This window comes from Lampetra fluviatilis, chromosome 43 (genome assembly GCF_964198595.1).
Source record: "Lampetra fluviatilis chromosome 43, kcLamFluv1.1, whole genome shotgun sequence".
In the NCBI taxonomy this organism is placed as follows: Eukaryota; Metazoa; Chordata; class Hyperoartia; order Petromyzontiformes; family Petromyzontidae; genus Lampetra; species Lampetra fluviatilis.
Genome location: NC_136317.1, coordinates 2,074,889 through 2,101,402, shown reverse-complemented (window position 1 = coordinate 2,101,402; position 26,514 = coordinate 2,074,889). Strand labels below are relative to the sequence as shown.

Below are 26,514 nucleotides of genomic sequence, written 5' to 3'. Positions count from 1 at the left end.
GGATGTGCCATTTTACGCCGCTAATGGGGGATCGTTGGGCATTATCGGTCAGATTAGGGCGTCCATTTGCATTGGAAATATCAAATTGTCGGGACCCGTTTTCGTTTCGTCTTCTTTGGCGGTTCCGTGTCTTTTGGGCACTGATTTTTTGGCTAAAATGCCCATTAAAATTCTTATCGATCAACGATGCATTGAACTGCCATCGGGTCGCCGGATTGCATTTTTGACGAGCCCTACTGACATTCGGACGGCGTGCGCTACGATACAAGCGGTGGCGACACAGACCGTGCATGTGCCCCCGGGTTCACAGATGTTGATTCCCCTCCGGTTGCGGAAACCATGGGTGAGGGAGGCTTCGGAACAAAGTATGCTTTTGGGTCCTTCTAACAAGGCTGTCGGGGGTCTTGATTTATCGGTGGCTCACACTTTGGTGCGGGCTGACAGGGATCCGTTTGTGATGGTTTTGAACGCGGGGTCGCGGCCAGCTGTCATTCCACAGGGCACCGTGCTGGCTCACGCGGCGCGGGTCCCTGTGGATGATGGGTTGGTTGCGCAGGTGGGCTCGAGCCCCGCGCGGAACGTTGAGCCAAGGGAAGACCTTGAGTGGGTCCATTCGCTATGCGCCGCCTCGGACGATTTGTCGGCGGCGCAGTTGGGTGCGCTGCGCGAGTTGCTCATAGAATTCTCTGATGTGTTCAGTAAACATGAGTATGACATTGGGTGCACAGATTTGTTGCACCACCACATTGAAACGGGCGATGCGGCGCCGGTCAAGCTAAATCCCTTCCGACTGAGTCCCGTGGAGAAGGAACATGTTCAGTCGGCTGTTAACGAAATGCTAGAAGCCGATATTATTTCGCCCTCCTCTAGCCCGTGGGGAGCGCCTATTGTGCTGGTTAAGAAGCAGGACGGGTCCCTGCGATTCTGCGTTGATTTCCGTCGCCTGAATAAGATCTCTGTGGCTGACGCGTATCCGCTCCCCAGGATGGATGAGTCCCTCGATGCATTGTCTGGTGCGCGATATTTTTCGACTCTTGATTTGTTATCGGGGTTTTGGCAGTTGCCGCTCGACGAAGAGTCGAAACCTAAGACAGCATTTCGGACTCCAGGGGGGCTGTTCCAGTTTAACCGGTTACCCAGGGGACTTCACTCCTCTCCAGCGACGTTTCAGCGACTTATGGAGTTGGTTTTGTCGGGCTTGCAGTGGGATACATGCTTGATTTATATGGACGATGTCATTGTTTTCAGTAAAACGTTTGAAGAACACCTCCAGCGATTGAGAGGGGTGTTCTTGCGAATGCGATCGGCTAAGCTGAAATTTAAACCGGCCAAATGTCACCTCCTTCGGAAGTCGGTTAGATACTTGGGTCACATTGTCGATTCTTCGGGGATCTCCACCGATCCCGCGAAGACGGATTGTGTCGGTTCGTGGCCGACACCTACGTCCGTTTCCGACGTGCGTAGTTTCATCGGGTTTGCTTCTTATTATCGGCGGTTCGTTGAGCACTTCGCCACTATTGCAAAACCCTTGCACGCTCTAACGGCGAAGGGAGTGAAGTTCAAATGGGGACCGGAGGAGGAGGCCGCGTTTCGCTCCCTCCGGGACGCCTTGGTGGGTGCCCCACCCTTGTGTTATCCCGATTTTGCCAGTCCCTTTTTGCTGGACACGGATGCTAGCAACACGGGCATTGGGGGGGTGCTATCCCAAGTCGTTGGGGGTGTCGAAAGAGTTGTCGCCTACGGTAGTAGGGTGTTGTCTCCGGCGGAGCAGCGCTACTGTGTCACCCGTCGCGAGCTGCTTGCCATTGTTTTTTTTGTGCAGCAGTTTAGGCCATATCTTTATGGTCGTCACTTTACAGTCCGAACGGACCACGCGGCGCTACAGTATTCATTGAGGGTCGCCCAGCCCTCGGGCCAGTTGTCGCGTTGGTTGGAAGTCCTCCAGGACTATCAGTTTACGACTACGTACCGTAAGGGGTTGCGACACACGAATGCCGATTGCTTGTCGCGGTTGTTGCCTTGTGATGAATGCGCGTGTTTGTCGGGATCGGCGCGCTGTAAACCGACGCTTGCGGGGGAGATGGGGGCACTGGCTGCGACAGCGGGCGCACCGATCAGGGATGATTCCACTGCCTCTCAGGGTCGGGACTCGCTGCTCTCGCTGTCGCTCAGCGAATGGGGCCGCCTCCAGATGGCGGACAGCTCGCTGCTAGCATTGCGCCGCAAGGTTGGGGGTCCCGAGGGGGACCAGGAGCGTACCGGCTCCTATGTACTTGAGCAGGGAGTGTTATTGAAATGGGACAGTTTGTCCCGGCGGAACGCACTCGTGGTGCCTTCCGCTGTGAGGGGGAGGGTTGTCTTGGCGGCACACGAACGCCTCTTGCACTTGGGAGTTAACAAGACGCTTGCCCTGCTTCAGCGTGACTATTACTGGCCGGGAATGGGAAGTGATGTGGTGCATATTTTGAAGGGGTGCGTTGAGTGCGCCAGGCGTAAACCACCGGCCGTGGCAGCTAATCCACCGCTGCAATCTATTCAGGTCTCGCGTACCAACGAGCTCGTTGCACTCGATATTTTGGGGCCCTTCCCAGTCACGCCGAGAGGGAATAAATATTTGTTAGTGGGGGTCGAATACTTTACCCGATGGCCTATGGCGTGGCCTCTCGCTAACCAGTCGGCAGCGGCTGTGACGGATGCCTTCGTCCAGGGCTATGTCCTGGACAAGGGGGCTCCCGAACGCCTGCTGACCGACCAAGGTAAAAATTTTTCGAGTAAATTGTTGCAAGAGGTGTGCGATCTGTTGGGTACCAAGAAGGTGCGTACCTCCCCGTACCAACCGCAGACTGACGGGATGGTGGAGAGACTCCACAAAACCTTGACTTCCATGCTGTGCCAGCAGGTGTGCGAGGCACATGTAGATTGGGACCTGCAGGTCCCGGGAGTCCTTGCCGCGTATAGAATGGCCCCCCATGCAGCTACGGGGTTTTCCCCATTCTATTTGATGTACGGTCGGGAAGCTGACCTGCCAATAGAAACGCAACTTGGCCTGTCCGCTCCACGAACTAATTCTAATTTGGCAGAACATATTAAGTTTAATATTCATAAGCTGACAGAGGCGAGGGAGGCCGCACGGCTTAATTCGCGGGCTCGCCAAATTGCTAATGAACGGTTGCGGGCACGGAAGGTGTCCATGCACGAATGGAAACCAGGTGACAGGGCCTGGCTGCATTGCCCTCAGGCACCCTTGGCTACGTCGCCTAAATTGTTGAGACCGTGGAGGGGACCCGTGGAGGTCGTGCGCGTTGCACGGCCCCAGTGCGTTCAGATAAAGTGGGGAAAGCGCCGTTGGTACGTTCACCCCTCCCGACTGAAACCGTTCTCGCCTCCATATGGCCTCCCCGTGTGTCGTGATGGCCGGGCGTGTGACGTGACCGGCGACCCAGAGGGGGAAATGTCTCTGCCTGATCCACACGTATTTTCGCCTGATCTGCTCCCAGGTGTCTCGGAACTGACAGCTGCCGATCACCGGCGGCCGGATCTCCGCGGCGGGGCCGGCCCCTTCAGGCCCGTTCCGCGCCGTCTGGAGCAACCGGAACCGCCGGACGGTCGTCAGTGTCCCGCCCCATATGATGGACCAGCCAGACGGACTCGCGCCAGGTCGTGCTACTTTGCATGACCTGCCTCGTGAGGAGTCGGGGCAGTTGGAGCGCCTCGTCACTGCGTGTAGTCGCAGGGACGTGGGGCGCGTTCGTTTCGAATTTGCTCGTATCGTGTTATTGTTGACTTTTCGTGTTCATTGTCAATCTGTACATAGTTATTCTTGTTGTTGTTGTGTTATGTTACGGGGCACACTCGGGGGGTTACGGGGTTTTTTTTTTGTTGGTTGTCGTTTTATCATCGCGGTTGGTTGTTGTTAGCAGCCGGGCCGGCTGCGAGCTATGTGGGAGGGGGTGATGTAGTGGTGATACGCGCTGGGTGTATATGTCGTGTGCCAGCGCGTATGTACGGGTGTGTGTGTGGTGACGCGCGCTGACGGGGAGGAGCAGGCGTCAGTGCGCGGGTGGGGGGTAGTGCTGCTGATTGGCTGTGTGCCGGTGACGCGCCCAGAGGGAGTGATCGGGTAGCAGCGCGGTGTGATTGGTCGGGGAGTGGAAACACGCGCTGAGCGGAACCGGATCGTAGGGATAGCGCGTGGGGATTGGGTAACTGAGGAGCGGTGCCGACGTTGAGGTCCGCATCCGCTCCGTCTCCCGGGAAGAAGGGGTATATAAGGTGATGCACAGAGGAGCAGGGGGCAGAAGTGGAACCATCTAAGAATGAAGACGAAGGTGCAGAGATAGAGCCAGTAGAGGAGAGTAATGGAGAGTAGAGGAGAGTAATGGAGAGTAGAGGAGAGTAATGGAGAATAGAGGAGAGTAAGGTATAAGTGTGTAGCCAGCGAGAGAGAACGGTCTACACGAGCTGAGTAATGTATAGTGTGTAGCCAGCGAGAGAGAACGGTCTACACGAGCTGAGTAATGTATAGTGTGTAGCCAGCGAGAGAGAACGGTCTACACGAGCCGAGTATGCATACGGTGTAGCCAGAGAGAGAGGAAGGTCTACACGAGCCGAGTATGCATACGGTGTAGCCAGAGAGAGAGATGCAAAGTCTACACGAGGCGAGTGGAGAGTGTAGCAGAGGCGCAGAGTCTACACGAGGCGAGAGAGGAGTGTAGCCGAGGCGCGGAGTCTACACGAGGCACAGAGAGCCGGCAGCACAGAATCCAGAGAGTCAAGAGAAGCGTAGGGTGAAGAAGAAGAGGTCACGAGTTGTACCGTTGTATGGTGACCGCATTGTGAAGAAGAGAGGCCACGCGTTGTATTGTTACAAGTCAAGATTTAATAAAAGAAGTGTGTTCCCGTCAAGGAGTTTCCTGCCGTCATTTTCCAATACTTCATCTGTATCACTGTGAATCTCCATGCGTCACCGTGCGTGGGCAGCGGTAGTGTCGTGGTTAGCGCTACGCTACCAACCCGGCGGCCCGAGTTCAATTCTCGCTCGCAGCCGACACCAGTGGCGACTTTCTGAACCAGTCCTGGGACCTCCCCCTAGGTCGACTGAGCCCCAAATGAGTACCTGCTGCGATGTGTAAACACTGCAAATGGGGATGATTGCTGGCCACCCACCTCCTCGTGTGCCGTGCCCGGCCTTCATAGGTGCTACTCGCTAACAGCACTTGCCCCAAATGTCCGTTTCGGTTATATGGGGGATCTTTGTCTTGTACCCATCTCTGGCTCTGTCGAGCGCTGCGAGGGAGCGCCCATCGGCGGAGTTTGACGTCTATATTTGGGGGGGATAGGGGCTGGTGTTGATGCTCATCTCTATTGGCAGCCCCTGAACCGGTGATGCTAATTCCACATTTCTATGACGAGGTTTCAGTCTATTCTCGTCATCGGTTTCTACACTTTCCCGCAAAGCGGTAAGGATTTTATCCACTACGGAATTAATGATGACATTTCGGGAATCAAACTCTGCACATAAATTATGATTTTAAAAAAACTAATAACACTGCGGCCTTAAAATGAAAAGTATACAATGGGCAACGTTTCGGGGAATGGCCCACGAGGTAAATAATTTAACCCTGTACATGGCAAGAAAACACATCGCGTAAAAAGAAATCTGACAATTTAACAAAAAGAAGAATCCGAATAACCCATTAGAGTGACGACACTCACTTTGTGTATTCCTGCAGCCCTTTCACGAACCAGATGGAGTTCCGGTAGAGAGACATGGCAAAGCTGCGTGTTGTATCTGGCAGACAAAACAAACACACGTGGCATCAGTCGGCGGACACAGACAAACGGGAGGTGGTCGGTGACCTCAAATAACGTCAGCGACTATACTCGGGACAGACTACAACTGAAAAAAATGAACCCGTAAAAACAAAGTTTTTCACTATAAATCCTTTATATGCGTGGCATCGGGGCGGCTAGACTCCTCTTGTCCTCTGGCTTGAGATGGCTGCCACCTATGGGTCAGATGATTGTCTGGCAGCATTAAACAATTGGTGTAAAATTTTGGAATTATTTTTTTTCACGAAAATGCATTGTCACGCACAACGAGTGTGTGCAAAATGTCAGCTCGATTGGATCACGGGAAGTGGGTTAAAAAACGACCGAAAGATTTGCACGGTCCTAAGCAAGCAAGTGAACTTAATATAAAGGATTTAAAAAGAATGCCCATCGGCTGACAATGAGAAACGAATTGGCCAAAGACCAGCACTGGCAAACGATTTGCTCATCGACTTTAACATAAATAAGTAATATTTTAAAAACTTTTTTTAAAACACGCTTTAATGAAATGTACCATACTAGTAATGGCAGAACTCCACGACTCCAGCAAGTGGCCCCGAAGCTTGCCATAACGTAAGGGAGCGTGGTGATTTACAGCCAACGTCAGTTGACCGTGGACAATTAGACCCAAGCCGAAACATAACATATACAAAAAGAATGTTTAAAAATATTTTTGGTATTTTTAACGATATAATATAGTATTGTCATCAGTATGACATAAGTATACCAAGTTTGCAGTGGATGCCACATTGGGAAGTGGGTTAAAATTGAGTTACAAGATTTGAGGATACGACAACAGACAGAGTGAGTTAAATAAAAGCGTGCAAGAGGGGAATTCCGATTGGCTAACATCGTTCCTCTGAGGTGTCAATGTAAATCAGTGCGAATTCAGAGCGAGAGAAACTTTTTTCGTGAATTCGATGCCACTGGCCCACTGCTGTTAAACCCGAGTGAGTTGTCGGCTTCACGCAGGCGAGCGTCCTGAGCGAGCACTTCGCAACCTCGCGAAGTAAAAACGGGAATAAAGTGAAATTTCGATTCAAAGCTTCTTTCGTGACTGCAGGGATTCATCTTCTTGGTTCTTTCGGTAAAGTCACGTATCAGAAGAGGCAATGTTCGAGACTAAAAACAGGACTGGCAGCCAAATGAAGGACCCTCCCAGGAGAGTGTCCACCCCGGAGACGAAACATCTGTGAAAAAGAGTTTGAGATTTTGACTTAAAGCTTCATAGCTCATCAGATTCCTCCTGGAAAAATATTCTGATTCTGAAATGATGTAATCGGCTTGTGCACTGAGACACTTCTTCTTGGTTCTTTCGGTAAAGTCACGTAGAAGGGAAATAATAAAATAATAAAAATTAAACATTAAAATAATTCTCACGACGTTTCGGCCACAACGCAAGCAGCCGTCCTCAGGTGGAGAACAGGTCTGTCGAGAAGACGGAGTCTGAATGACACACTCCGGGCTTGGAGCGACTATTTAAGCATATCAATTATTTTGTCAAGGCGCCCTTCCCCCCTCCATCCCAGCTTAAATAGTCGCTCCAAGCCTGGAGTGTGTCATTCAGACTCTTGTCTTCTCGACAGACCTGCTCTCCACCTGAGGACGGCTGCTTGCGTTGTGGCCAAAACGTCGTGAGAATTATTTTATGTTTTTTTAAATTATTTTATTATTTCCATTCTACGTGACTTTACCGAAAGAACCAAGAAGAAAAAGTGATTGTGATGTGAAACTCGTCTTCGCTGAAGCTGCGTGCGTGTTGTCGCGATTGATGCTGTAGAAATAATTCATCATCAATGACATCACTCCCATCGATTAGAATCGCCATCAACAACATCACCGCCACCACCACCATCAACCCCCACGGCGCTTGTGCCAGGTTAGGTGCACCATCATCATCACCACCACCATCACCGTCACATCAAAGACACAAGATCCCCCGTATAGCCGTGAACAGACTGTTTGGGCAAGTGCTGTGAGCAAAGTAGCTCTGAAGACCGGAACCGCACACAAACGGGGTGGGTGGCGATGTTTACACACCGCACCGGGTACTAATTTGAGGCTGAGTCGACTTAGGGAAGGCCCAGGGCCGGTTCAGATAATCGTCACCAGTGTTGGCCACGAGCGGGAATCGAACCCGGGTGGCCAGGTTCGTAGCGCAGCGTCGCGCTAACTACTGCACCACCGCCCCCCACACACCGACAGACACACACAGCTCACTCACCCCACCCCAGCAGCGAAACACGCGTGTTGTTGCTGCTGTTGCTGCTGCTGCTGTTGTTACACAAGCCAGCCCTCCCCCACCCCAGACACGTGGCCGCAGCTGTCGCAATGCAAAATGCCTGGGAGGCCGATTCGCGTGGCCGTCTCTCGACAGCCAAATTCGCTCAGTGCCGCACCCCCAGCCCGTGCACACAACACGAGCCCCATTGAGCGGGTGGGACACACTCAGTGACACGCGTGGGACACACTCAGTGACACGTGTGGGACACACTCAGGGGCACGTGCGGGAGACACTCATGGGCACGTGTGTGACACTCAGGGGCACGTGTGGGACACAAGTGGGGACGTCGTGGATACAGACACAAATGTGCATAATCATGAAAGGGTCCCGCCAAGTCCCGGTCCAGGAGACTCACCAACACCGCATCGTCTGTCCGCGTCTCACCAATGTAGTCCCCCATTCAATTACAGTACACATTCACTCGTTCCACACTGCCCACGCCCGAAGATTGTTAAACACGTCCCACGTGACGCGCTGAGCAATGAACGTTGTCTTCGTCACGTGGGACGCGTGTACACACGCGCACACTGACATCTCAAACATCAGAGTCGACTGTAACACCTTCCTGCTGCGGAGGAAGCTGGTAGGAACGTTGGGTTGCTCGGTCAATGGCCAGGGTCAACGGCGGCGTGGTGTATTCCGCAAATATGCCCGACTGTGAGGGCGGGCACAAGCCGGCGTGAGTAGGTTAAACGTTGAGTTTTATAAGGGCACCACGGGGTGACCAGCCCCTCCCCACCCAGCCCCACCCCTCCCACCCAGCCCCTTCCCACCCTCCCCTCCCCACCCAGCCCCACCCATCCCCACCGCCCCACCCAGCCCCTTCCCACCCTCCCCTCCCCATCCAGCCAATCCCCACCCTCCCCACCCAGCCTCACCGCCCCACCCAGCCCCTTCCCACCCTCCCCACCCAGCCCCACCCATCCCCACCGCCCCACCCAGCCCCTTCCCACCCTCCCCTCCCCACCCAGCCAATCCCCACCCTCCCCACCCAGCCCCACCCCTCCCATTTTTGGATGCACGACGAACGGACACAATAATCCCCTGTGGGCTGGTGTAACCAGGTTCCTACCAGTATTAAGGCAGCGTTAGTTGCTTAGAGCGCCACGTGGCACACTGCACCAAGTACTCATTTGAGGCTGAGTCGACCTAGGGGAGGACCAGGACGGGTTCAGATAATCGCCACCATGGTGTTGGCCGTGAGCGCGAATCGAACCAAGCTCTCAAGGGTTCGTAGCGCAGCACGCTAACCGCTACACCACCGCTCCCCCACGCACAAACACCACCACCACACCAACATCTGTCCGCCAGCTATGGGCGAAGACACGACCTGTGCTTTTCATGCTGTTTTTAGTTTTTTCTGGAAAATGAACCTCGGTCAGGCTGCAATAACATTCCCCGCAATAAACGCACCCGATCCCAGAAGCTCATGAGGACTTTGACCCTGCAAGTCTTGGGATGGGCACCAACCCGCGCATTCCAAGTGTTACATAAACTGCGGGGCTACGAAATGGGCAGCAGAGGGCAGCCTACGGATGTTCGTCAGACTTCTATTTGCTTCATTGATCTACATTATTTTGTATTCGTTTTGAGTTTGTAATTTTTCCGAACCCAGGTCACTTTTGCAAATGAGACTATCCCAGTCTCTTGAGTAATTCCCAACAAAAACTTGACTTGTGCATCTAAATCCATTATTTGTACATAACACATACACCCGAGTTGGCATTCCCGGCCATGACGAACATCAGTGGCAAGCTACACCTGAACAGGTCTTGGGTTTCACACTCGCTAACTCAAACTGGCCGATGTAGCAAAGTTCCAATTCGACATGCCACTGTGGGGCGATCATTTGGCAGCGGGATGACAAAAGGCTGAACATTAAACCGATTGAAATATTCGCAAAATCAAAATGCAATTCAATGAAGTTCAACTTGTGCTGAACTCTGGCTTTGTGCAAGGACACAAAAGTGGCCACCTCTTTATGGTAACTTCCCGTGATCTTGTTTCAAGTCAGCGAGTCAGGCGATGTGCGTGGTGGTGAAATTGAGAGCGTGTAATATCGAGAAGATTTCATAATAAACGAGTTGTACATTCTTTCTGAACACGATGGAAATAAACGAATCCAGTTTAAGAGATTTTGCTCGTTGTAAACTTTACCATTTATAAAAAAAAATCATTCATGGCATTCACAAAAAATACACAAATAAAAAAACTTAATACGCAATTTGTACAACCTTTAAATTATAACAGCCACATTCAGTTATTGACCGAGAATAATATTACAATGTCATCATGAACACACACAGAGCATTTATCTACAGAAGTGGATGAAAAACGAATTCCATCGCGATGTCAAACTTTACATCAACCTTAATGGGATCCAGAAACACAGCAAATCACTCTTCCTGCTGAATGCACCACAAATTCTATGCAGTGTGGGACTTACATACCTGGCATCATTTGCGAATCACAACCTAGGTAACGATGTATCAATTAATCGATTAAAAAAATTATACTAAGGGGTTCGCAATGCATGGATCCAATTGTCCGTGTATGAATATATGATTGGTTCACAGGTCAGAGTGCAGAGTTGACACCGCTGAGACCAAGTTGGAATCTAGGCAGTCAATTAGCACAGTTGGCTACGTACAGTCGTGATTAAACCGGATTTCTCCAGAGTAGCGGGTTGAGAGAGTCTCAGCCTGGTCACCGATGACTGCACAAACAAATCACGTGACGTTTGATTCTGCACTTTATTTGGCAAAAATGTAATTTGTAAGAAAAAAAATACATCAGTTTGACTGGTCATGCGATCAATAGCTTACATTCTGTGCGGCAAAGGTGGATGGGAAAGTGCTGCCCCCTGGGGTGTGTGGACCAGAGATCTGAGGACGAGATCCAGCTCCCCGAACAAGGGTGGCGGCACTGCTTCTGCTTCGAGAGATTCACACGGATGCCGCCATCTCGTGACGCAACATCGGCAGCACAATGGGGATAATAAAACTGTGGAAAACTACGCGTATGATAAGTTTATGTTACATTGGGTTCCTGGCACGAATGGGAAACGGGAGAATATGATGAACAAAACAGAATGGGAATGAATTTTTACTTAAAACGTGAGAGGATGGTTATAGACTCAGCAATCATTGGAAAGATGTCATCAACCACTTTGGGTCATGACTTGACTTGTGTTTTCTTGTCAATCAACCTCCACCGTCAGCAGTGTGGTGTGTGGAGCGGGGTGCAGGGATTTCCTGGTGGCCCTCTGCTGCATTGGCATTGCTGCTGCATTGGCATTGGTGCCCCGCCCATGCTGTTGGTACTGCTGATACACTTGGGCTACGCCCATCTCCAAACCTTTGTAAACAGTTTGCCTGTAGAGGATAACCCCTTTTCCTGATGACGACCGCTTGTGTTGCGATCGATACGTCGTGGTATTTTTACTCACTTTATTTTTGTAACTTTGACTATGTACATGATTTTACCGAAAGAACCAAAGAATAAGAATGCCATCAAGTGGCAAAACTAATTAAGGACCGCTTCTTGATTTGAATCTTGCAGAGTTATCGAATCGTGGGGAGGAAGGTGGGAGGGGGGTGGTGGGGCCTTGACTGCCGCGAAGTGGCTGATCAACAACGATTGACGTCAACTCTCAAGGATCCACTGCACGGTGTCATCCACTTCCCGGCTCACATCCTCTTCCTGCCGCGCCTTCTCGGCGACCTGCGATCTCTCGCATCCCGCGGCGTCTTCTGGCGACGTCGCGAACACTCCCACATCGGCCGCTCCGCGCTCCCCCGAGACGCCATCGCTGCGCGAGAGAGATCATGTGGGCAAGTTTGGAGGGAGGGAGGTGGGGTGTGAACTGTCACAGCCACGGTCCATCCACAGCTGGGCGAAGGCCTTTCAAAGCCAGACTCGCGATGCAACAGTGTCTCAGTGATTTAAAGCTTTCGTGACTGCAGGGATTCATCTTCTTGGTTATTTCGGTAAAGTCACGTAGAAGGGAAATAATAAAATAATAAAAATAAAATAATTCTCACGACGTTTCAGACACAACGCAAGCAGCCGTCCTCAGGTGAATAACAGGTCTGTCGGAAAGACAGCGTCTGAATTCAGACACTGTCTTTCCGACAGACCTGTTCTTCAGTGTCTAAATTCAGACGCTGTCTTTCCGACAGACCTGTTCTTCACCTGAGGATGGCTGCTTGCGTTGTGGCCGAAACGTCGTGAGAATTATTTTATTGTTTTATTTTTATTATTTTATTATTTCCCTTCTACGTGACTTTACCGAAAGAACCAAGAAGTGTCTCAGTGCACAAGCCGATTACATCGTTTCAGAATCAGAATATTTTTCCAGGAGGAATCTGATGAGCTATGAAGCTTTAAGTCAAAATCTCAAACTCTTTTTCACAGATGTTTCGTCTCCGGGGTGGACACTCTCCTGGGAGGGTCCTTCATTTGGCTGCCAGTCCTGTTGTTAGTCTCGAACATTGCCTCTTCTGATAGTGTGATGTCTTTTACTTGCTTATGTGTTGCGTTTGCTGCCTCTCCATGCAATGCCACCATCTTAAACATAGGCTAACAATTATGCAAATACTGTAGTAACTAACCATTATAAGCGATTCTTTCACTCAAAAGTGAAACATTTTACATTAATTAAATCCACAAGCCATCCTCTCTCCACTGCTAAGTGAATCAGTCCCCACTGCCTTCACGTTCACCTCCCAATATTTATATTTTCCCACTCACCTGCCGTTCAGCCGCAGTGGTGCCTCCTCCCCCTCCTCCGCATGTTCCTCATCACCGTGGTTACCGCTGCCACGGTCACCGTTTCCACCGCAACCGTTGGTGGTGGGTGCGCTACCGCCCGGAACCAGCCCGTCATCTGAGACGGTCCCTGGCGGGTCCATCTTGACCGGCTCCCGCGGCGTCTCCGTGCCGATCGACGCCTCTTCAACTCCGCTCGGCCCCTCACTCCTGCGCTGGTGCCGACTTCCTTCCCGCCGCTCCTCCTCCTCCTCCTTTGTCCTCTTATTCTTCTCTTTCTTATTCTTCTTTCTATTCTTCGTTTTGTCGTCCTTCCGGGACTCCCTGCTCCCCGAGCGTCGCCCGTCCCTCTTCTCGCCATGGTGCCGCGAGGAGCTGTCCCGGCGCGTCCCCGGCGACCTCCTCCTGCTGCCACCACTGGGTGACCTCTCCGACCTCTCCATTCTCGCCGACCTCTCCGACCTCTCCGTCCTCTCCGACCTCTCCGTCCTCTCCGACCTCTCCGACCTCTCAAACCTTTCCGATCGCCCCCAGCTCCTCGACCTCGCCCGTCGCTCTGCGGGCGACCGCTCGCTCCTGCGCTCGCTCCAGCGCGACCTCCCGTCGTCCCTCCTCGTCGTCCGCTCCGCGCTGGGCAACGTCCGGCCGCCCCTCCGCAGCGAGGACGACGACGACGAAGCGGTGGCGGCGGTGGAGCCTCTCTCCGCGCTGCGGGAGCGGTGGCGTCGTTGGCGGTCGTGCCGATCGGAAGGTGGGGTGCGGTCGCGGCGGCTGCTGCCGGTGCCTCCTCTGTGGGATTCGGGAGATCGCGGCTCGAGATCGTGGTCCGCCTCCCAGAACTCGTTGCCTGGGTTCTGGAACACGTGCAGGAAGTTGCAGCTCTTCCCCTTGGGGCAACGGCGGCGGTCGTAGAGCCCTGAGGAAGGAACGAGATTTGCTGCGTTTACCATTTAACTTTTGTTTGCATTGATCACCGTCATTCCACAACCAGGCGTGTTCGTCAGGCATCATATTCCTTCTCGTGGTGTTCTTTGCAGGCCCACTTTTCTTAACAGTCAGTACGACGTGAATGCCCCGTGCTTGTCTCAGTATAATATCCAGCATGCATCTCAAATCTCCTGTGCATTTCTTCTGTTCCAATTTTTTCGTCAAAGGGACCACGTGTCTGATCCATGTGTCATGGCATCTTTGCCAATCTTTTAAATTCAAGTCTCCCTTGAAAAACACTGACTCCGAACAGCTCTTAACCTGTTCTGCGGTTCACCAGTCCGACTATTACATCAGTGGAGGTGTCTGGTGCCTTAAAGTCGTGCGTTCTCCTACCACAGATGGCCGATTTCCAGCGTGAGACGGGGCAGAACTCGCAGTTGATTTGGCGGCCTGCATACCAGCGGCCGTTGAACATCTGGAAGGCCTGAACGGCCTCCTCCTCCCTGCCATGGCAAGCGCAAATGTAGAGAATTAAGCTCTCTCGGGATGGTACAGAGCCACGAAGGAGCTATCCATTGCTGAGTGAAGACCTTCCCAAGCCGTCGCAATCCATCCAGATACTGCGATTAAACAATCTCGCACGCGCACACAAAAGCCGATGTCATATCTTCATCGTTGTGATCGACGGCATCTCATGCACTGTAACTCTCGTAAAAAAACTATCCAATGTGCCAACACGGAGAATAAACTTGCGTTACTGTTATGGATTAACTTGAGCGAAAACTGGCCAAATTGATCAAAGTGTTTCCAAAAATCTGGAGACAACAAATCAGAGCAAGTTTCAGGACTGTTTGCAGATATGTGAACGTTTCTTGTGTATACGTAGAACTTCTTTCGCACCGTACGTAGCCAACCGTGCTAATCGGAGGTGCGGGGGAAGGACAACAAACAAAAGGCGTGTGCACGGTTTCTCTGACAAGGCAACTTGTTTTGCGTTGCGCCCTGCTTTACGAGGACTCTCTCCGGCGGGAAGCCGGGTGACGACCAGTGGTGGAGCACTCACGTCTCGTACTGAATGTAGACGTTCCCTCGGAGGTGCGGCTCGAAGTTGCAGCTGACCTGCGCACGGCAGAAGAAGCGCGAACCCAGTGGAACAGTTGCGTCGAGGAAACGGTCACTCGGCTCACCGATGGTCGGGTAGCCCAGAGGTCAGAGGGCTGAGCTGGCACCGCTCAGAGTCTGGGGTTTCAATCGAGGCAGCTGCGAGCGATTAAACTGGGTTCTCATGAGTGTATGGTCTCAGCATGGTCACCAACAACACATGTTGGCAATATTTCAGCTCGAAAGAATAAAAAAATAGTAAAATATCAGTTCCACTGCCAAGGCTTAGTTGATCTCAAGAGAGACCCATGGCCCGTTCAGATAATCGCCACGGAATTGAACTCGGATAACCAGGTTAGTAGCGCAGTGCGCTGATGACTGCACTACCGTTCCTCACATTGCATAACGAATCCGACAACCAGAGTTTAATTCTTGGCCACGGCTAACATCAGTGGTGAATACCAGAATCATTTCTGGGCCTCTCCGAGGTCATCTCAGCCTTAAATAAGTGCCTATCGTGTAAGCGTTAGCACTGGGGCTACAAGGGCGGCCAGGCATGATGCTGGACACAACACCCCTTTGTGCGTTGTGCTGATCTTCACAGCTGCTCGTTCATAGCACTTGCCCCTTCAGCCTGTCAAAGTCTATAGGGGGGATCTTTGTCTATGACATGACATGCACAAAGACCCCCCCCCCCCCCCCATATAGCCTGTAACAGACTGTTTGGGGCAAGTGCTGTTAGCGAGCAGCTATGAGGGCCAGGCACGGCACACGAGGGGGAGGTTGGCCAGCACCACACCCGGCCGTCTTTGTCTCCCGTGTGGAAATGGTTACACACCGCACCAGGTACTCATTTGAGGGTGAGTCGACCTAGGGGAGGCCAAGGACCGGTTCAGATAATCGTCACAAGTGTTGGTGTCCGTGAGCCGGAATCGAACTTGGGTCGCTGGGTTTGTAGTGCAGCGCGCTAACCAATACACAATCGCTCCCGTTTCACCATACACCAACACCAAAAGTCATTCACCACTAAGTGGCGGTGACGTCACCACAGCGCTTGTGCCATGCTAGGTGCACTCTGAGGCCACGTGAAGTGTCCAAGGCCCGCTGGCAGGAGGTCACGGAACAGACCCAGGTACCATGGGTTGACTAAGACACCAAAGATAAAGATCCCCCATATAGCCTTGACAAGAATGTTGGGGCAAGTGCCGTTAGTGAGCACCTCTGAAGGCCGGCAACGGCACACGAGGGGGTGGGGTGGCTATCACCGACCGTGCACACCACACGCGCACACACAAGCGCACACGCAAGCGCACACGCAAGCGCACACGCAAGCGCGCACGCAAGCGCGCACGCAAGCGCGCACGCAAGCGCACACGCAAGTGCGCGCAACCGCGAGCCCGCGGTACGGAACTTCAAACCCGCCGGCGCCGCCCGCACCTTGAACTGGCGCACGCGGCCCGGGCGACGCAGCTCGGGCAGCGCGTCGCGGTAGAAGTCGCGGAACTGGCGGCGGAGGTCGTCGTCGCCAAGCTCCAGGCCGGCGTCCGAGTCGTAGTCGTCGCAGCGAGCCTGATCCAGCCCGAACGGAGCAAACATCGAGCGGAGCAGCAGCGTTGCGCTGCGCGACGGGCGCACGTGCAGGCGCGAGCACCTGCGGGGGGTGGCGGGCGGGCGGGTTAACGGGAGGAGCTCGGTTACGGATATCAATACAGGCAACTGCCGCGCTGTAACGGTTAGCACACTGGACTCGCGATCCGGAGGTTACTGGCGTGATACGATCCATAGCCGGGGAGCAGCAGTTGAAACACTTATAATAATTTACATTTCTAAGGCACATTTCATTCAAGGATCCCAAGGCGCCGTGGATGGAAAGCAGGAAATAAGACAGCCAGCGTAAATGGCCAAAACTATGGGGGAAAGGCCTTTTTAAAGAGGTGAGGTTATAGGGCAGATTAAAATAGCACTAAAGATTCTGATTGTCTTATTATCAGAGGCAACGCGTTTCATAGTCTTGGGGCTGCACTGGCAAAAGTCCGATCACCCCAGGAACGGAGCCTTGACCTCAGAATACTAAGACAAAGGAGATCAGAAAGACGTCATTGGTGGCGTATACAAGTGGATCCGTCCCTGTAAGTAATTGTTTCTTAAATTCCCAGAGTAAAATTCTTGGCCGTGGCTAACATCATTGGTGAATATCAGAATCATTGCTGGGCCTCTCCACCCCCCCCCTCACCCCCGACTTGTCCACTCAGCAGTGGACAGTTGATCAGCAGGTCATGTGTGTGTGGTGGGGTAAAGTGTGGGTACACCCATATTTTTTCCAAGCCAGCGTGGAAGAGCAGGCCAAATATCCTCTGCAGGGGCTCTCTAGAGCTCCCCTTTTAGTGGAAGCTCTTTTGCCTGCAGTCGTCTGAGCAAGCAATTGCAGGGCTGCGCCTTTACCATTTTCTGCTATCGATGCCTGTGGCCAAGTGGCCCGCAATGCCGTCCCCCGTCGTCAACTGTCAGGCGCTAAGCTTCCAGCGCTGTGGATGGGCAGTCCCCTTTACTCAGGAAAAGCCTCAATGGGCTCAGGATTCGTTGATGGGGGGGGGGGGTCCTGCATTGAGGTAGGAATCAAGAACAAGGTGGACAAAGTGTCACAAAACTGGGGCTCTCGATTTTGATTTACGACTTGATGTGTTTTGCCCTCGCTGTGTACGTGGCATGCGGCTACAGGATGGGCATTCATCCAAAACAATAGATCATTGACGCAAGTGATTCTCACAACCAAATGTAGGAATTAGATACAAACGGGAGGCTTACAACTGTGCCGCAAAATTACTCGACCATAATTATATAAAACGACCATACTGCGAAAACTGGAGAGGGCCCCTCCTGAAGATGAGTCATGAGACTTAGGGAGATTTTCCTGCGTAAACAAGCGCAACGCAATGTGGATTCATTGCGTTGCCCGAAGAGTGGGGCGGGCGTGGGAGACCTGTCTCCGAAGCGGCAGGCACCGGTCTTGAGGAAGAAGGGGCAGTGTGCGCGGTCCCTCTCCGTGCCGTAGTCCCTGGGAGCATCCGGGTTGCGCCAGTCCTCGCCCGCACTCCGCCCCTTCGCCTGCACGTCAACAATGTAAACATCGTCAACAACAACGTCAACAACGGCAATTGTGGTGGCGGGCACCAAGACGGCACAAAGCAGCATTCACCCCCTCCCCACCCCCGGCGCCAACCCCCTACGTTCCTTCCTTTCTCCAAGCTCCCACACAAGCCCCCACAGCGAGTCCCCTTCCTAGAGGTTCCTCCAGGCAAAGCAGCCGAGTGAGCTCCCCTCTTCATATTAGTTTCCTGCAGTAGCCTGCGGTTTATCCACTAAAGCAGTACTCGTATACATATTGCGAAGAGACCTGGGTAACAAAACCGAATGTGCATTTCTATAGGATCTAAATACAACCGCATCTCAAGATGAACACCCCACATAATTGGCGGGGTCCATAATTGGGGGTGTCTGTCGAGGAAGGCAGACCAGATCATTTTGGGGGAAACAATTCCAGCAAAGGAAGAACACAAGTGGAATGTCATTGGACTGAAAACCCACCTGTTTGTCCGAGTCCTCCAGCAGTTTGTGTATGGCCTCCTGCGGGGCGAGGAGGTAGTAAACGCAAGTACGCACGCGCGCACACACGCACACACATGCACGCGCTCACGCACACACGCACGCAGTGCAGGGGGAGTGCGGTGGGAGGTGAAGCGTGGCGGCGCGCATCTTGCGGGCGGGCGATGGGGCGACGCCGCTCCGTCTGCCAGGAACACAGCGTTGTCTGCAGGCTGAGGTTAAGTGCAGGGCAGTGATGTCACGCGGCCTCGACACTTTTACTTTAGAGGGACTATCACCACCACCACGACCACCTTCCAGCACGTTTAAGACAACTTAACCGACACAACGCTTCAACGCCCAACTCAAAAACACACACATTCCCCTTGTCCGGAAGTCACGCACAAATGCTGTGGTGCAGGATGTGTGCGCATGGGTTTGAATCTTCCTTGTATAGAATGTTATAGCATGCAGGTGATTTTACTAAAGTTTTAAAACGGCGTCAATGGATGGCGTAGCTATAACGCCATAACAGTAACCCTGACGGTAACATTAAAGCCTTTTATTCTCATTAACACAGTTTCCAATTGATATCACACAGGAACGAAAGACACACAGCCTCGTTGCATATCTGCAGAATAAGAGGTGTTTGTGTTTTTCGGGTTACGTCTTAATTCAAACCTCCAACCCTTTAAATGCCAAACCCTCTGCAACAGATAACACACTCTTGCTCAAAACACACAAACAAATCTATCGAAGGCAACTGCGTTCGGAAACAAACCGTGCCGCGTGCTTAAAAGATACTCGTTGGAAAAGCAGTCTCGCTTGTGGGGGTGTGCAGCCATAGCCTTCATGTAGCCTGGGGTTAAGGAATATGACTTTGCAAGCTGCAACGATGACACGTCGCGTCCCCATCACGGCCGCACGGCCCAGCGGCAGCGCGTAACTACGTGCCTCCGGCTTCCGAGCGAACATTCACGATGCCCCGGCGTCATTTGAAATGGGTAGGACACCGTGTGCCGGCGTTACGGTTCCAAATTTGAAGAACGCAAAAAAAATACCCGCAAATTACTCAATTGGATTGCACGTGCCAATCATTGTCCCTGGCTGGATGACCGATGCCCATTTGCAGGCGAGGTGCCGAGTCACCTTGGGCAACACAGGGGATAACTGCCACTGGGGGTCTGAGAGTAGATGCGATGCTGCAACCAGAAGTGATGGGCAGCACATGGCAGAGGAGCAAAAGATATTCGCTGTACTTCTATGCTCACCACCTTCACCAACCCTCACTGACCAGCGGGTTAAAGTGCAGTCAAACAACCCCCACGACCCGCACGGCATGGGGAGGACCACAACTAACAGCGGGTCGACAAGAGAGCTGTACACGAACACCAGTTTCCTCCCACACACCAAACACAAATTATTTGAAAAGGCATTGGTTATAATCTCATACGGGAGCCCCAGATAAAGCCATATGACTGAATCAATTCTAGTTGCACACACAACACTCCTGGTTCTGGTTATTCACACCTTTGGCAACTTATGAAACACGATTTTGCCTGTTCGGCAAATAAACGATGAATCGATGCTTGCTTTTTCTGTAGAGAGGATATCAAAGTTTTGTTTGTTTGTTATCCCCTCCGTAAGCGCGTCACCTCTCTCGTCCTTCGCTCGGCCTCTTTCCTCTCCTTCTCCTCCTTTTCCTTCGCCTGCTGATTCTCCCACTCCTCTTTAATCTTGCGCTGTTCAGAAATCACGCGCAAGCACAAGCGTACGGTTACCACCCTCTCGATTTGCCGTGGCTGGATTAACCGTGTTTGTGAACAGAAAGAAATGTAACGGCGTGTCTTTACGTGCGCGCCGGTTTAAATGTTAGCCGCTCAACGGCTGTGCCCATGTGACCACAAAATGTCAGTAACCGTATTACTTTAAGACGCAATAACAAGAGAAGACGTGTTCTTCTTCTCCTAACAAATAAACTCCACGCATTGTCAACAACAAACCTCTCTGGCCTCTATGCGCTGTGAATTAAGGCCATTGCCTGAAACGTTGCCTATTAAAGTATATGCTTGTTTCGATTTAAAGCTTTCGTGACTGCAGGGATTCATCTTCTTGGTTTTTTCGGTAAAGTCACGTAGAAGGGAAGTAATAAAATAATGAAAATAAAACATAAAATTCTCACGACGTTTCGGCCACAACGCAAGCAGCCGTCATCAGGTGAAAACCAGGTCTGTGCGTTGTGGCCGAAACGTCGTGAGAATTATTTTATTATGTTTCATTTTTATTATTTTATTACTTCCCTTCTACGTGACTTTACCGAAAGAACCAAGAAGATAAATGCTTGTTCTTTTTAAGGCCACAGCGTTGATTGATTAAGGTGATGAGTTGTATTGCTCTTCTTGCTTGTGGAACCACGGTCAATGCAACTTCACCAAATCCTGCATTCTACTCTTACGTAGGTATACCATACATGTGTTTTAGAGCCTGATTTACACGCTTTGCATTATCCACGTTATTTTTATTTGGGCCACTCCTCACCCTACGACCCTAGATAATTGAGAGTAAGCTATTAGACTCACACTCCCCCCTTCCCTTCCTCGCCCCCCATATGATATACTGTCACAATTCGGCATCACGATTCCAATTCAATACGGAATCAATGATTCGTATTCTCGGTTATTTTTCTGCCTCGTTTGTCGCCACCGCTCCAGTCAAGACAGGAATACAATGACGACGACGACGACGATGGTAGCGCTCGCTCAAACCTCCTCCTCTTCGCGACGTCGCCGCTCCTCCTCTGTGCGCGCCTGCTGCTGCTGGAACTCTTCCTGAGCTTGCCTCTCACGTTTCTGCCACTCCAAGTGCGCACGCATTCTATGGTGTCCACAGTTGACAGGTTAACAAACAAACAACAACAAAAATCACGATAAAAATGCATTGCAAGGCTGCAACGAATGAATCAAAAGCCAGGAAATAAAACAAACGTGTGGGAACAACAATAAAATAAATCTAGAAAACAAAAAGCTAAAAACTGCATCCGAGTGTAAACGAACCACAGGGCTGTTTAATACGTAGGCTTAACGAACAGGGATTAACGAACCACAGGGCTATTTGAGGGTGTACGTTTAAACAATGCCGATGACCAAATCACTCAGAATGTGTCGGATCTTGTCGGATGTCGGAAACAAAACAGGCGTTTCAGCCTGGATAGTGCCTACATCGGTGACCACAATGCATCCAACAGGTGTTATAGGCTAAGGTGCTACGATGTGGGTGGCAGAGGGCAGTGCGGAAAATTCCAAACTGTACTGCGATCCTCCCACTTCTGTGCTCACCAACCCACATTGACCAGTGAGGTGAAGTCACCCTCACAACTCCCCCGGTGTGGGGGAAGCCCTCATCCGGCAGTGGATTGACAAGGGCTGTACAAGTAGCTGCTTATACAATGTGCTGTCATTGTCAGAAAGACACGCGATATTACTCACACTTCAGCCTCTATTCGCCGCTCCTCCCGCTCCTCCTTCGCCTTTTGCACTTCGTCCAACTCCTCTTCCTCCTCTTCCTCCTCCCCTGTTCAGAGAGGGGATGTCAGGGTGGCACAGCCTCGCAGCAAGAAGGACCTGGGTTCAATTCCTGACATGGGCACCCAAGTGGAGCTGAAATGTTTTATGATCAGAGCATGTTTGTTTGCATGTTCACCACAAGTACGTGTGGTTAATGCACACGTGATTCTTTGCAAAAGGTTTCGATTTGGTGTTTGAACAGCTTAACACATGTTTTATTGCCAGAAAGGGTAAAACCTATTCTTATCTTTTCATAGCTTATATGTTCTCTTATTCTAAATGGGTTTCCTCCCATAGCTAAACACATACAAACATTGGTAAACTTCCCATGTAATATTCGAACTAAGTGTGGCTTTCCTGGGTAAATTAATAATGATAATTCATATTATCTATAGGACCTTGATGCCTTGCAATAGATGTCTATTTGGTGTTTGAACATCTTAACACCTGGGTTATTGCCGGAAAGGGTAAAGCCATTACTTTTTTTTTTCCTTCATAATTAATTTTGTCAGAAACTGAGGGATGCAAATACTTACACCCATGCAGAATGTACATCTACTATGGGCCCTCACATCCCACTGACACGGCAGGGTAAGTGCGGTAAAGTGCTTCAGATCATTGAGAACAAGGGGACATTGATTAATGTGTCATCTTAGCGGCTGAGCTATCGGCCGACAGAATGTGAGCCATATACTTTTTGACCACCCTGAATAACCCGCCTTTTTAGAGGTAGGCTGGGTACATGTGCGTTTCCGTAAAAAGTGTAAATGCTACCACTATCCCCATCCTTATTTAGCTATTTTGTACCGTACTTAATAAGCATTGGCAAGCGCCTTGGTGAAAGGCGCTTTATAAATCACAAATAGAATAAACTATGAACTTTAATACAGACACCAAAATACAAAAATGTGACTTTATGATCAAAACATCTAATTACCATTGCAGGTTACGACCATTACATCAGTAGCTCTCGGTGATAAGCACTATCAAATGTGTGGGTTTTCTCCAGATACTTCAGTTTCCTACCACATAATAAACATCCTTGAAAATGTAATTGGCCAGACACCCCAAGGCAGGACCTTCCTGAATGGATTATTGAGCCTTAATGAGGCTTTTCTATGATATATAACTGCTAAATATTACTACTAAAACCAAGGAGACACTTCGACATTACTGGCGAGCCTTCTTTCACATGGTACTTGTAAAACAATTCATTCTACTCAAGCGTATGGCGATAAGTTTAGGAGCTAAATGTCATTGTCGAGGTCTGCTGGCGACCAGATGACTTCATGAGAGAGTTGGTGTAATGCTGCCATTCTTCTGTTGAAGGAGCACAGGCTACAGTGGTTAAACTATATGGTCCACAGTTTGGGTTACATGGTCACAATCGCACTCAAGTAATGTGGCTTGTTTTTACATTTTCATTCATGAAGCTGTGGTGCCGTATCAGCCTGTTGTTCTAATGTGGCTAATGGTACACCAGTGTCTTTGAGGAATGTCAAAGCCAGGACATACAATGTTTGGGTCTGTTTCGAATGAGTTGTTTATTATTTAAGTAAGCGATTAAACATTATGGTAATTCATTCGATGGCATCAGGAGTTGCTGGCGAGTGAGACACCAAACTTCAGCCCCACCGCAATCGGAATCCGAATATTTATTTATACTCGAGGAATCCGATAAGCTATAAGGCTTTTTTTTTTTACAGATGTCCAGTCGGGGCGGGTAAGAGCGTGACAACAACAATACAAAAACACGATCATAGTGCAAAGTATAAGAAAGGTAAACAAATCACCCAAACACATACAAATACAACACCAATCCATCCACATTCTACGAGACAAAGCCCACGGTGATATTAACTTATTTTTCAAAAGTGACCTGGCCACCCCACATGACAGCTCACCCTCATTGCGCTGCCTGGCGAGGTCCTGCCGCTTCCTCCGCCGCTTTTCCTTCCTCAGCAAGGCCCGGTAGCATTTGTGACTGAAAATACAAAAAAACACTCTCATTTTGTCTCGTGGAGAATTACACACCTCCGTTCTGTCTCTAGATATAAAATACGTTTTTGTCCATTCGCCTCTATTGACCAAGTCTTGAAAGCCACTAGGCCGTGGCAGCAGCGACAGACGAGTGAAAGGACCGCTCGCTGGTAAGTGAGTGTCTGGAGTGAATCGGTGAGTACCGCACCATCACCAATCGACCCGAATGCTTCAAGTTGACCTCACATCAAGTGCAGCGAGGCAGGAACAGGTTCTCCATCCGAGGAGACAGGATTCCAACTTATTAAATATCAGAATATGTATTTATACTGGAGGAATCCGATGTGTGCCGATGTCAAACCTCCGTTCAATGGGTGATCTGGGGGGCTTTTCCCGTGCTGGCCCCAAGCTGTGAAATTCACTTCCATCAAATATTTGATCTGTTCAGTCGCTCGGTTATATATATAAAAAAAAACATTCAAATTGTTTTTACTTAAAGGCCTTTTCTCCTGATTAATTTGGTTATGTGTTTTTGCAGGTGGGGGGGGGGTATTTGTACCTGTGGTTAAATCATGAGCCTGCGTGGCTTAAATTAGGTTTTAGAATTGCGCGAGTTATTTACTTACTTTCAGCTCTGTGCAGCGCCTTACGACCTCTGGGTGAAACGCGCTTTATAAGTGTACATTATTATTAATAATAATTATTAATAATTATTATAATTATTAATAATTATTATTAAAGCTCTTTTTCATAGATGTCCATCCAGAAGGGGCTGGTCAGAACGTAACAACAACAATACAAAGACTGTATCGCAAAGGTAAACAAATCACTTAAAATATATAAAAAATAAACTATGTTAATCTTACATTCTTGGTTCTTTCGGTAAAGTCACGTAGAAGGGAAATAACAAAAAAATAAACATAAAACAATAAAATTCTCACGAGGTTTCTATTGCAACACAAGCAATCATCAGGTGTGAAAACCACAGCAAGAAAATTTGAAACGTCCTGAGAATTTTGTTTTATTTTTATTCTTTTATTTCCCTTCTACGTGACTTTACCGAAAGAACCAAGAATATTAATCCCTGCAGTCACGAAAGCTTTAAATCGAAATTTATGTTTATCTTACCAGGTAAGGCCCACTGAAACTGTGAACGGTGGCTTCGGTCAATCCTGAGAATGTTACGTGTGGATACATAATTCAGGCGACAAACCCACATCGTTTTTATAAGAGGTGCTCCATGCTGGGTTAACCTAGGCCTGACCACATTTAACACTCTCCCTAAGGCGCACATGCAGTACACGTTGCAGAACAGCGGAGGGGAGTCCTGTACAACCGATATGTAACTACGGCACTATAAAGAATTCACGCGACCATAACCAAAATCGCTGATGCATCCCAATTAATCATTGACAATACTGCACCCATGTCACCCCAAGGTACCTAAGATGTGGGCATGATGCAGATCTTCTAAGCATTCCCGTAGGCTGAGGTTTCGGTCTATGGGTGACCGAGATTTTTTTCCCGTGTAGCCCCCAGGCCACGGAACGGCTCTTCAGCGAGACATCAGATGGATCTCTCGGAGTCTGTGAACATTTTTAAAATGCGCCTTAAAACCTATTCATCATATAGGGGTTGTAAATGTTGCGGCTTTGCCCTCCAACACACAACACGTGTGCTGCACTCGTAAACGAATCGGCGTGTTGTGTTTACGTGACAACCCTTACTAATTGGCTATCCAGTGGTGGCGGATATAACGACACATTTATATTTACGCAATCTAACCCCCCAAAAAACCCCTCTATTATCCATTTACGCTTCCGCTTAATACACTTTTAGTTCATGTAGTAAATTATCTTTTTTAATGTTTTTATATTTTGATTTAAAGCTTTCGTGACTGCACGAATTCATACTCCTTGGGTCTTTCGGTAAAGTCACGTCGATATAAAAATAGATCACGACGTTTTGATCACGACGTATCGATCACGACGCAGGCGATCGATCGTCTTCACAGGAAATCGATCGTCTTCACATGTGACTTTACCGATAGACCCAAGGAGTATTTATTTTAGATTCATGTCGAGTGTCTGTTGCTGCTGCTGTATCCTGTACATCGCTTTGAGATCCTTGATGAATAGCGCGAGGTAAATGTAGTAATTATTGTTGTTATCAGCAAGACCAGCCGTGTTGGATCCACTGCTGGATGAAAGGCCTTCTTTGCAGGCCACCGCCGCCGGTGCCGACAGCTCCCGCGCGCGTCTCGCGCTTAACAAGAACATTCTCAATCGGTGCATTTAGATCCGCGCGGCGTTGCAATTATTGCGTGGCGAAGATTTAAACGTCGCAAGTTTTCGAGCTCATCCCAGAAGATTTTACCTTAAGCGGCCAACAACTGCCTCGACTTCTCCCGTATCAGCCGCCATTGATGCTGTCCGCGTCACGTGGCCCTGCCTCGCCCCGCCCACAAGCCTC

At 50.2% G+C, this 26,514-nt stretch overlaps 2 protein-coding genes across 4 annotated transcripts in view; both read right to left on the bottom strand.

The window, feature by feature from the left end:
• The window catches only part of DHRS12 (dehydrogenase/reductase 12), a 24,755-nt gene extending 11,802 nt beyond the window's left edge, over positions 1-12,953 (bottom strand). Inside the window, exons 1-2 of one of the 3 annotated variants that reach the window (XM_078876106.1) lie at positions 12,869-12,953; positions 5,716-5,791 (exon numbers count right to left, since the gene is read on the bottom strand). In XM_078876106.1, coding sequence (XP_078732232.1) covers positions 5,716-5,771 — 56 coding nt within the window. In that variant the 5' untranslated portion in view covers positions 5,772-5,791; positions 12,869-12,953. Of the gene's footprint in view, positions 1-5,715; positions 5,792-8,056; positions 8,189-12,868 lie in introns of those variants that run through there. The other 2 variants (XM_078876107.1, XM_078876105.1) reach the window with 2 other exon arrangements.
• ZRSR2 (zinc finger CCCH-type, RNA binding motif and serine/arginine rich 2) lies at positions 10,258-26,514 on the bottom strand. Its single transcript, XM_078876104.1, has 12 exons — positions 26,419-26,514; positions 23,967-24,046; positions 21,985-22,069; positions 21,265-21,373; positions 20,155-20,241; positions 18,503-18,541; positions 17,898-18,022; positions 16,355-16,568; positions 14,880-14,935; positions 14,210-14,319; positions 12,869-13,802; positions 10,258-11,927 (listed from the first exon to the last, which is right to left on the bottom strand). The coding sequence occupies exons 1-12, from the start codon at positions 26,463-26,465 to the stop codon at positions 11,762-11,764; spliced, it is 2,052 nt and encodes a 683-aa protein (XP_078732230.1). The 5' UTR covers positions 26,466-26,514; the 3' UTR covers positions 10,258-11,761.